A 12052-nucleotide genomic window follows, 5' to 3' on the forward strand; every position below is an offset into this window, starting at 1 on the left:
ATCCAATTTTCTCGGAGGTAGAGAAAAAAAAAAAGTTTCCCCACCTCCACTTTCTCCATTATGTCAGTCAGTAAAAATCAGACCCCACTTAGATGTTATCAAAGTGCAGTCCGAATTTTTTTCCTGGACCCATAGACTTGAGTGGGCGAGTGGCATCCGATTCAAGGAGGAAAACTGCGCATGGTGCGATTTTTTTTTTTTTTCTTGAACCATTTGGGATAGGCTGAGTTTTATGTGCAGATTTTCTCCGTACAATTGCATTAGATGCAGAAAATTTGCAGATAAAAAATTAAGTGTGTTTTTTTTTGTTTTTTTCAAACGCATGTAGTTCGCACATTACTGTATCAATAAAGTTTTATCAAAGTTAAATACCAGGAAGCAACAAAAAAACAAAAGCAGCTTTATTTAAAGTGCAGCATCAAAAACACAGTAAAAACATGTAAAAAAAATTAAATTTTCCTAATTTATTTACCGTATTAGGTGCAGAAATTCTGCAACATCAAAAACTCACCAAATAGTCATGGTATGAATGTGTCCTTACACATTTATGGCATATTGTGTACCTCCACTGCAATTCTGCATCAAATCTGACTTGCATTGCAAAGGGCAAACTTTTGCAGTGAAAATCCGCAGCATCAATTACCGTAGCATGCCGCAGATTTTACATTCACATCCCATGGGTTCATTTCTGTTGGGGATGTTTCTGCAGCACGTGGTTAGGATTATCTGTAATCTTATTCACTTTGCTGTTACTTCCATACACTGCGGATTTTCTGCATGCAAATCTAGATAAAAATCCATCATGTGTGAAAGCATCCTACAAGAGAAACAACTTTCTAATTAAAAAAAAATAAAATCAATCTTTTTTTTTTTACATTGTATCTGTTCGTGAAAATCTGGGTGACACATATATAAAGAAAATAAAATAAAGTTAGTGACATCTCCATCACGCTGGAGAACAGGGCACTGAGCATGTGCGGCCTCTGCTCCGCTTCCTGTCTGTAGGAGTGATGGATGCACATGCTCAGTACAGCTGCGCTCACACAAGGGATTTGGGGACTTGTGCGGGTCTCAGGAGACAAGCCATCAGCAAACACACACATTATCCTGAGCACAGGTGATACAACTTATTTATGGGACGGCTTCTTTAGGAAGAAATTCTCTCTGGGTATTTCAGGATGGAATAAATCTCGCATATTTAACACAGCGCGAATAGGAAAAACTGATTTATTTAACTCCTTATACAAATTCTGTTGAATGGCTCAGGTGGGGCCCATGACTGCTACTTTTGGGGGCCACTTACTGAGCCCCTCTCAATCTCTAGTTTAGACATGAAATTACCAGTGTAACAAGTTAATAAAAATGATACAAAAAAAATAGAAAAAGTGCTACAATCATCACTGGGAATCAAAAAAGACATACTCCTCATATATCAGCTATTCTGGGGCTACAAAGCAAAGGCAGGTCAGGAGGCCAAAGATCGCTCTGCTTTTGTTACATCGCAGTGAAAGTGAATGGGAACACATTGCGCCTCTTAGGCTATGTTCACACCTTCTGTTTTTGCAGTGGTTTTTTTTTTGCAGGCAAAAGTTGCTCTCTTGGCAGTAAAGAAGCTGCTTGCAAAAAGCAGATTTTGCTGGGGTTTTTTTGCATCATTTTTATCAGGTGCACATTGATATAGAGCTCTGGCAAAAATTAAGAGACCACCACATCCAATCCCTGTCATGGGCAGCCCAATCTCCAGACCTGAACCCCATTGAAAACCTCTGGAGTGTAATCAGGAGGATGATGGATAGTCACAAGCCATCAAACAAAGAAGAACTGCTTACGTTTTTGCACCAGGAACAGTGTAACAGACTGGTGGAAAGCTGCCAAGACGCATGAAAGCTGTGATTAACAATCATGGTTATTCCACAAAATATTGATTTCTGAACTCTCCCTGAGTTAAAACATTAGTATTGTTCTTTCTAAATGATTATGAACTTGTTTTCTTTGCATTATTGGAGGTCTGAAAGCACTGGGTTATTTTTTTCAATTTTGATCATTTCTCCTTTTTGGAAAAAATACAAAAAATGTATTGCTTGGAACTTCGGAGACATGTTGTCAAAAGTTTTATAGAATAAAAGAACAATTTACATTTTACTCAAAAATATACCTATAAAGAGAAAAATCAGACAAACTGAACATTTTGCAGTGGTCTCTTCATTTTTGCCAGCTGTAAGTTTGGGGCATAAATAGAAAAACATGATGCAACTTCCTGAGGTTTTTGCACCAAAAGACGCAGCAAAACCTGATTCTTCTGTTTTTTGCACTTATTGCTTTCTACGGGTGAAAAAAATACTGAAAGAAGTGACATGCTGCAGTTTTCAAATTCAATCAGAAAAAAAAACAATGTGTGTGTGAGATTTCTGAAATCTTGCAGCTTTTGCTGTAAAACACAGCTTTTAATTTGCATTAAAAAATGCAACAAAAATGCAACGTGCGAACATAGCCTTAGGGTACCACAGCAGAGACAAACAGGTCGCAGATATTCAGCTGTTTCCATCTTGCTGGTCACAAGGTCACCGATTATGCTGCGATGTACCAGCCGCATAGAGCGGTCTTTGGCCGAGTTGCAGTCAAAGTTGCCTGAAGCATTTACTGCGAGATCCGTGCAATAATAAATCTTGTGGAAGTCCTGCAGAGAACAAGGGACGATAAGATGATCGGTTCCATTGTCGGCAGGCGGCCATGTAAAGCCCGTCATTTTAAGCAAGAGGTGGGAATTTCTAGTCTTACTGCAGACATGGCAGAGGGGAGAGGCTCCCGCTGCAGGCAGTTGTCTTACACACTGGAAAGTGAGGAGGAGGAATCAAGGACCTGACTGAGCGCCAGTTCATATTTTTATCAGATTTAATCGCAACATGAGACAAAATGGGATAAAAAAAAAGAGGAAATTATGAGAGGAGGAGATGAGATTTTTTTTTATATATTTTGTACTTTTTGCATTTAGTTCCCTTTAACTCAATGGCTGCACTAGAAAGTGGAGCTTGGCTCCGAACTGAGCTTATGAATGAATCTACCTGCTGTTTTGAACCCTTTTATACACAAATGAGGTAGATTTGCACCTATCCCCTCATCATAGAGCGAGTGCTCCGCTACGCTCCTCTGACCGCAGCGGTGAGCGTCACTCCGCCCTCCACCTGGAGAGGTTGGATGGCGCCGGTTATCACTCGGTTTTCTCCGTATTTCTGGAGTAGTTGCTTCATTGACAGTTCAAAAACTGATCTGGGGTCAACGGAAGGGAGAGCCGGGCAGTTACAGGACTCCCGCTGCTTAATGGCCTGGAAGAGAAAAAAAGAAAATATCGCTTTAAATCAGGAACAATTTAAAAACAAAATTAATCTCTAAAATGCACGGTTTTATTCTCCAGTCACCACCAGAGCTGCAATCACATGTCTAGTGTCACCTAAGAGTGACCCGTAGTCTCAAGGTGGAATGTCTAATGGTGTAAAGAAAAAAAAAATACAGAATCAGGGTCTTCTTTCAAAAACATAGAATTTTCAACACATACAGTGCCTTGCGAAGGTATTTGGCCCCCTGGAACTTTTCAACCTTTTCCCACATATCATGCTTCAGACATAAAGATACCAAATGTAAATTTTTGGTGAAGAATCAACAACAAGTGGAACACAATTGTGAAGTTGAACGAAATTTATTGGTTATTTTACATTTTTGTGGAAATTCAAAAACTGAAAAGTGGGGCGTGCAATATTAATCGGCCCCTTTACTTTCACTGCAGCAGACTCCCTCCAGAAGTTTATTGTGGATCTCTGAATGATCCAATGTTGTCCTAAATGCCTAATGATAATAAATATAATCCACCTGTGTGTAATCAAGTCTCCGTATAAATGCACCTGCTCTGTGATAGTCTCAGGGTTCTGTGTGAAGCACAGAGAGCATCATGACGACCAAGGAACACAACAGGCAGGTCCGTGATACTGTTGTGGAGAAGTTTAAAGCCGGATTTGGATACAAAATGATTTCCAAAACTTTAAACATCCCAAGGAGCACTGTGCAAGCGATCATATTGAAATGGAAGGAGTATCATACCACTGCAAATCTACCAAGACCCGGCCGTCCCTCTGAACTTGCATCTCAAACAAGGAGAAGACTGGTCAGAGATGCAGCCAAGAGGCCCATGATCACTCTGGATGAACTGCAGAGTTCTACAGCTGAGGTGGGACAGTCTGTCCATTGGACAACAATCAGTCGTACACTGCACAAATCTGGCCTTTATGGAAGAGTGGCAAGAAAAAAGCCATTTCTCAAAGATATCCATAAAAAGTGTCATTTAAAGTTTGCAACAAGCCACCTGGGAGACACCAAACATGTGGAAGAAGGTGCTCTGGTCAGATGAAACCAAAATTGAACTTTTTGGCAGCAATGCCAAACAATATGTTTGCTGTAAAGGCAACACAGCTCATCACCCTGAACACACCATCCCCACTGTCAAACATGGTGGTGGCAGCATCATGGTTTGGGCCTGCTTTTCTTCAGCAGGGACAGGGAAGATGGTTAAAATTGATGGGAAGATGGATGGAGCCAAATACAGGACCATTCTTGAAGAAAACCTGTTGGAGTCTGCAAAAGACCTAAGACTGGGACGAAGATTTGTCTTCCAACAAGACAATGATCCCAAACATAAAGCAAAATCTACATTGGAATGGTTCACAAATAAACGTATCCAGGTGTTAGAATGGCCAAGTCAGAGTCCAGACCCCAATCCAATCGAGTATCTGTGGAAAGAGCTGAAAACTGCTGTTCACAAATGATCTCCATCAAACCTCACTGAGCTCGAGCTGTTTGCCAAGGAAGAACGGGCAAGAATTTCAGTCTCTCCATGTACAAAACTGATAGAGACAGAACCCGACCGACTTGTAGTTGCAGCAAAAGTATTAAGTTAAAGGGGCCGAACAATATTGCACGCCCCACTTTTCAGTTTTTGAATTTCCACAAAAATTTAAAATAACCAATAAATTTGGTTCAAATTCATAATTGTGTTCCACTTGTTGATTCTTCACCAAAAATTTACATTTTGTATCTTTTATGTTTGAAGCATGATATGTGGGAAAAGGTTGAAAACTTCCAGGGGGCCGAATACTTTCGCAAGGCACTGTATATGTCTTTAGAAGACGACCCCGACGCTGGATTTTTATTTTTCACAATTTTTAAGAATTTGGCGCAAAAAACATCAATGAATACAACAAGAAAAAAAGTGACTTAACCCCTTCACGATCTCCGCCGTACTATTACTGCGGAGGTCGGATCCCCTGCTTTGATGCGGGCTCCGGCAGTGATCCTGCATCAAAGCCGGGACACGTCAGCTGTTTTGAACAGCTGACATATGCCCGCAATAGCAGAGGGTGAAATCGTGATTCACCCGCCGCTATTAACTAGTTAAATGCCGTTGTCAAATGCTGACAGCGGCATTTAACTACCGCTTCCGGCCATCGGGCCGGAAATGAGCGCATCGCCACCCCATGACATGATCGGGGGTCAGCGATGCGTCGGCATGACAACCTGAGGTCTCCTTGAGACCTCTATGGTTGTTGATGCCGGATTGCAGTGAGCGCCACCCTGTGGACGGCGCTCATGGCAATGCAGTAAATCTACTTCATAGGACCGATCTGACAATCGCTCCTATGTAGCAGAGCCGATCGCGTTGTGCCAGCTTCTAGCCTCCCATGGAAGCTATTGAAGCATGGCAAAAGTAAAAAGAAAAAAAGAGGTTTTGAAGAATATGAAAAAAAAAATAAAAAAAATATAAACATTTAAAATCACCCTCCTTTCGCCCCATTCAAAAAAAAAAAAAACCTCAAACCTACACATATTTGGTATTGCCGTTTTCAGAATCGTCTGATCTATCAATATAAAAAAGGATTAACCTGATCGCTAAATGGCGTAGCGAGAAAAAATTTGAAACGCCAGAATTATGTTTTTTGGTCACCATGACATATCATTAAAATGTAATAACGGGCGATTAAAAGAAAGTATTTGCACCAAAATGGTATCATTAAAAACGACAGCTCGGCACACAAAAAATAAGCCCTCACCTGACCCCAGATCATGGAAAATTGCACATTTCTTGTTTTGTTCTTTTTAGCAAAGTTTGGAATTTTTTTTACCACTTAGATAAAACATAACCTAGACATGTTTGGTGTCTATGAACTCGTACTGAACTGGAGAATCATAATGTCAGGTCAGTTTTAGCATTTAGTGAACCTAGCAAAAAAGCCAAACAAAAAACAAGTTTGGGATTGCACTTTTTTTGCAATTTCATCGCACTTGGAATTTTTTTCCCGGTTTCTAGTACACGACATGGCAAAACCTATGATGTCGTTCAAAAGTACGACTTGTCCCGCAAAAAATAAGCCCTCACATGGCCATATTGATGGAGAAATAAAAAAAGTTATGGCTCTGGGAAGGAGGGGAGCGAAAAAATGAAAAAGGGCAAGGTCTTGAAGGGGTTAAAAGAAAGAAAGCAAAATGATGAATTGGGCCATGAAGGTAAAACATAAAGGTGAAAAACATAAATGCCCTTAATGAATTAGCTAAAAATAATAATAATAATTTGAATACATAGATAGATAGAAAAGAACTACAACTAATAATTAAAACATTTGTTGTTTTCTTCCACAAATTCTGTATTAAATCCAAGGTAAGGTCCTGGACACCACGTTATCTCCTGCGTTACGCCATACCACAGATAGTGCAGAATTCTGAATGCAGCTTTGGATGTGACTGGAGCATAGAACATAATGTAACAAAATCAGAAAATATTTACTTGCATGCTATAGATATAAAAGTGATACATCCTCCGCTCTCCCACTCAAGGTTCCTCTTGGATTAATGGAAGGGTGGAGTCGTTCCAGAAGCCGCGGTCGGAGAGGTTGATTACTTACTATTTTAATAGTTAAAGCTGCTGAATCTAAAATGTAATTTTTTTTCCTCTTTTTTTTTTTAGCGTTGCACTGACAGATGCATCAGCGATGGGAGACTTTCAAGAAGAAATGAACTGTGAAATGATCCCGGTCGTACAAAAAAAAACAAAAAAAAAAAAAAAACACCCAAAATGTCCTTCAACGTTCTGCTGAAGCGAGCGGGATTATTCAGCCGCCTGTTCTAGGATATTAATGCTGCTTAATAAACGTTAATCAGGGAAACATAGAATACGAGTGGTAGAAAATGTCACCAGACGTCCCCGGGATGAGATACAAATGTAATATTCCCAATGTATAATGTATTTACCGCTAAATGCCGGCCAGACGGCGGGGGAGGGGAGGGATGGTTACGGTAATATTGTAACAAAATACGACGCGCTGCATTACACAATATAAACCCGTCACATGGCGCCGGGAATCTGCTCATTCACCCGTCCGGTAAATGTCCTGCTGCATGCTCGGTGGCCAGATACTCTGTCCCTATGACAACTCTGCTGGACTCTGTGTGCAGCCCATACTATATATCTATACACAGCAATTCATGATCCATTACCTTTCCTATTTGCATAAAGTATAAGGATCAGCAAACTTTGACGCTCCATATAGTGTGGAACTACAGCTCCCAGCATTCCCTGAGAGCCACAGGGTGCTAGATGGAGGGATCCCTGTCCTCTGCAGCTATAGATCAATGGTTCTGTTCCCCTATAGATAAGATAAAGAAGAAAGAACTTTCCAAACCAAAACGTGACGGCAAACACCCTGGAGTTCTATGAAAAGCCTAAAATGATTGTCCAGGATGTAAAACATGGCTGTCTGTTTTCAGAAACAGCGCCACACCTGTGCACAGGTAGTACGTGGTATTGCAGCTCAGACCCGTGCCTTTCAAAAGAGAACCTGTGCACAGGGGTGGCACATCTTTTGAAAGAAATCCTTGACTATCCCTTTACTAAAGGGAATTATGTAACAGAAATACAAATGCGCAATTCTGCAACTCTCTGAGACTTTGGCACCCAAGTCACCAAGCAGTTTGCCCCAGAATTGTGGAGTAAAACCGTTTGAACTTTTGCGCAGTTTGTAGCTTTTTTGCTTTGTGACTTTCGGCGTTTTTACACCAACTAAGCTGCCAACTTTTGGAGAAGTTTAGACAAGTTTAGCGGAAGGGGACATGGCCGAACACGGAGGACAATTTTATTATAATTTTATAGCAGTAAAATGGTTACGATGGAAATGTTCTTCAGCTCCTGCTACTTGGCAGAAGAGGCGCCTCTTACTCCAGCGCACCCTTCCATAAAACCGCACTGTTTACAATTCCCACGATATTCAGGATCTCATAGAGAGAAATTATTCCCGGGCTTCTCACCACTGAGTCCAGTTACATTTACCCTTCACCGACTACTTGTGATCAGCACCAATAGGATCTCACACACGGGATCAATTGTAGGAAACCCTCAGCGTAAGAATAGCAGACCCGACTGGGTGAGGGCTCATACTGTACACAGGGGAAATAAGGGGGGGGGGGGGTCATACTGTACACAGGGGAAATAAGGGGGGGGGGTCATACTGTACACAGGGGAAATGTGGGGGGTCATACTATATATAGGGGGCTGTGTGGGGGGTCATACTGTATACAGGGGAAATGTGGGGGGGTCATACTGTATACAGGGGAAATGTGGGGGGGGTCATACTGTATACAGGGGAAATGTGGGGGGTCATACTATATATAGGGGGCTGTGTGGGGGGTCATACTGTATACAGGGGAAATGTGGGGGGGGTCACACTGTATACAGGGGAAATGTGGGGGGGTCACACTGTATACAGGGGAAATGTGGGGGGTCACACTGTATACAGGGGAAATGTGGGGGGGTCATACTGTATACAGGGGAAATGTGGGGGGTCATACTATATATAGGGGGCTGTGTGGGGGGTCATACTGTATACAGGGGAAATGTGGGGGGGTCATACTGTATACAGGGGAAATGTGGGGGGGGGTCATACTGTATACAGGGGAAATGTGGGGGTCATACTGTATACAGGGGAGATGTGGGGGGTCATACTGTATACAGGGGAAATGTGGGGGGTCATACTGTATACAGGGGAAATGTGGGGGGGTCATACTGTATACAGGGGAAATGTGGGGGGGTCATACTGTATACAGGGGAAATGTGGGGGGGTCATACTGTATACAGGGGAAATGTGGGGGGTCATACTGTATACAGGGGAAATGTGGGGGGGTCATACTGTATACAGGGGAAATGTTGGGGGTCATACTGTATACAGGGGAAATGTTGGGGGGTCATACTGTATACAAGGGAAATGTGGGGGGGTCATACTGTATACAGGGGAAATGTGGGGGGGTCATACTGTATACAGGGGAAATGTGGGGGGTGATACTGTATACAGGGGAAATGTGGAGGGTCATACTGTATACAGGGGAAATGTGGGGGGGTCATACTGTATACAGGGGAAATGTTGGGGGTCATACTGTATACAGGGGAAATGTTGGGGGGTCACACTGTATACAAGGGAAATGTGGGGGGGTCACACTGTATACAGGGGAAATGTGGGGGGGGTCATACTGTATACAGGGGAAATGTGGGGGGTCACACTGTATACAGGGGAAATGTGGGGGGGTCACACTGTATACAGGGGAAATGTGGGGGGTCACACTATACAGGGGAAATGTGGGGGGGGTCATACTTTATACAGGGGAAATGTGGGGGGGTCATACTTTATACAGGGGAAATGTGGGGGGGTCATACTGTATACAGGGGAAATGTGGGGGGTCATACTGTATACAGGGGAAATGTGGGGGGTCATACTGTATACAGGGGAAATGTGGGGGGGGTCATACTGTATACAGGGGAAATGTGGGGGGGTCATAATGTATACAGGGGAAATGTGTGTGGGGGGGTCATACTGTATACAGGGGAAATGTGGGGGGTCATACTGTATACAGGGGAAATGTGGGGGGTCATACTGTATACAGGGGAAATGTGGGGGGTCATACTGTATACACGGGAAATGTGGGGGGTCACACTGTATACAGGGGAAATGTGGGGGGGTCACACTGTATACAGGGGAAATGTGGGGGGTCATACTGTATACAGGGGAAATGTGGGGGGGTCATACTGTATACAGGGGAAATGTGGGGGGTGATACTGTATACAGGGGAAATGTAGGGGGTCATACTGTATACAGGGGAAATGTGGGGGTCATACTGTATACAGGGGAAATGTGGGGGGTCATACTGTATACAGGGGAAATGTGGGGGGTCATACTGTATACAGGGGAAATGTGGGGGGTCATACTGTATACAGGGGAAATGTGGGGGGTCATACTGTATACAGGGGAAATGTTGGGGGGGTCATACTGTATACAGGGGAAATGTGGGGGGTCATATGTATACAGGGGAAATGTGGGGGGGTCATACTATATATAGGGGGCTGTGTGGGGTCTCATACTGTATATAGGGGAAGTGTATTTAGGGGCTGTGGGGGGCTCATTGCATATAGGGAAAATGTATTTAGGGGCTCATATTGTATTTAGGGGAACTGTGTATAGAGGGCTGTGGGGGCTCATATTGTATCTAGAAGACTTGGGGGCTCATACTGTATTTAGGGGTGCTGAGTGGGGGCTCACTGTAAATAGGGGGCCGTTAGTGGCCTCATACTGTACATAGGGTGGCTGTGTGGGGGCTCATACTGCATATAGGAGGCATTGTAGGGACTAATACTGTATATAGGGGGCTAAGTGTGGACTTTTACTGTATATATGGGCTGTATGGGAGATGATAGTGTATACAGGAACTGTGCATAGACTCATACCTTATATAGGGAGTGGTGTGTGGACTCATACTGTATATAAGAAGCTGTGTGGGGGCTCATGCTGTATATAAAGGACTAAGTGTGGTCTTATACTGTATATATGGGCTGTGTAGGGGCTGATACTGTATATAGGGGCTGTGTGTGGACTCATACTGTATATAAGAAGCTATGAAAACACACCTACAGAAATAACATGGGTCCCACACACTCTGTGTGCAGTTGTAAAGAGATGTTTAACTATACCCATGTATATACAAGGACAGTAACGTATACTCCGGATAATCATTGATCAAAAGAAAAAAAGGAGTTCTATACGAGATATTTTAAAATCAATGTTTTATTACAAAAAAATATTTTAAAAATGTCAATGTGGTACAAAACGTATATATGTAGGAAAGGGGAGACCCTAGTACAAGAACATCCAAATCACAGGCACATAAATGTGTGACGCGCGTTGACTCTGGATACCCCCTGACGCGCGTTTCGCGTTGCTTCATCAAAGATGAAGCAACGCGAAACGCGCGTCAGGGGGTATCCAGAGTCACAGGCACTGGTCACTTCACTATGGGTAAGAAATTTCTCATTTGATATGCACCACAATTGGTTTCTTTGCTTATTTTTGCATGGAGGACACTTGTCCATATGGAAATTGGTATTATATCCTACCATTGTGTGCTAACATGGATGTTTATTTATACATATATACCATGGTGACTTACACATTTATGTGCCTGTGATTTGGATGTTCTTGTACTAGGGTCTCCCCTTTCCTACATATATACGTTTTGTACCACATTGACATTTTTAAAATATTTTTTTGTAATAAAACATTGATTTTAAAATATCTCGTATAGAACTCCTTTTTTTTCTTTTGATCAATGTATATAAGAAGCTGTGTGGGGGCTCATGCTGTATATAAAGGACTAAGTGTGGTCTTATACTGTATACTAGATGTTGGCCCAATTCAAACGCATCCGGTATTCTAGAATATGTATGTATATATGTTGCGTGTTTAAATCCCGCACTAATATCGTGATTCTAACGCATCGGGTATTCTAGAATATGCATGTCCCCGTAGTATATGGACAATGATGATTCCAGAATTCGCGGCAGACTGTGCCCGTCGCTGATTGGTCGAGGCGAATTCGCGGCAGACTGTGCCCGTCGCTGATTGGTCGAGGCAACCTTTATGACATCATCGTCGCCATGCTGTGCCCGTCACTGGCGGCCTCGACCAATCAGAGA

General features: G+C 42.7%; 1 protein-coding gene across 1 annotated transcript in view; it reads right to left on the minus strand.

Annotated features, from left to right (window-relative positions):
- Positions 1–386: 386 nt before the first annotated feature.
- OMA1 (OMA1 zinc metallopeptidase) overlaps positions 387–12052 on the minus strand; it is a 54589-nt gene continuing 42923 nt past the window's right edge. Inside the window, exon 9 of the mRNA XM_069738107.1 lies at positions 387–3323. Coding sequence (XP_069594208.1) covers positions 3138–3323 — 186 coding nt within the window. The 3' untranslated portion in view covers positions 387–3137. The remainder of the gene's footprint in view (positions 3324–12052) is intronic.

Source organism: Ranitomeya imitator, chromosome 8 (assembly GCF_032444005.1).
Source record: "Ranitomeya imitator isolate aRanImi1 chromosome 8, aRanImi1.pri, whole genome shotgun sequence".
Lineage (NCBI taxonomy): Eukaryota > Metazoa > Chordata > Amphibia > Anura > Dendrobatidae > Ranitomeya > Ranitomeya imitator.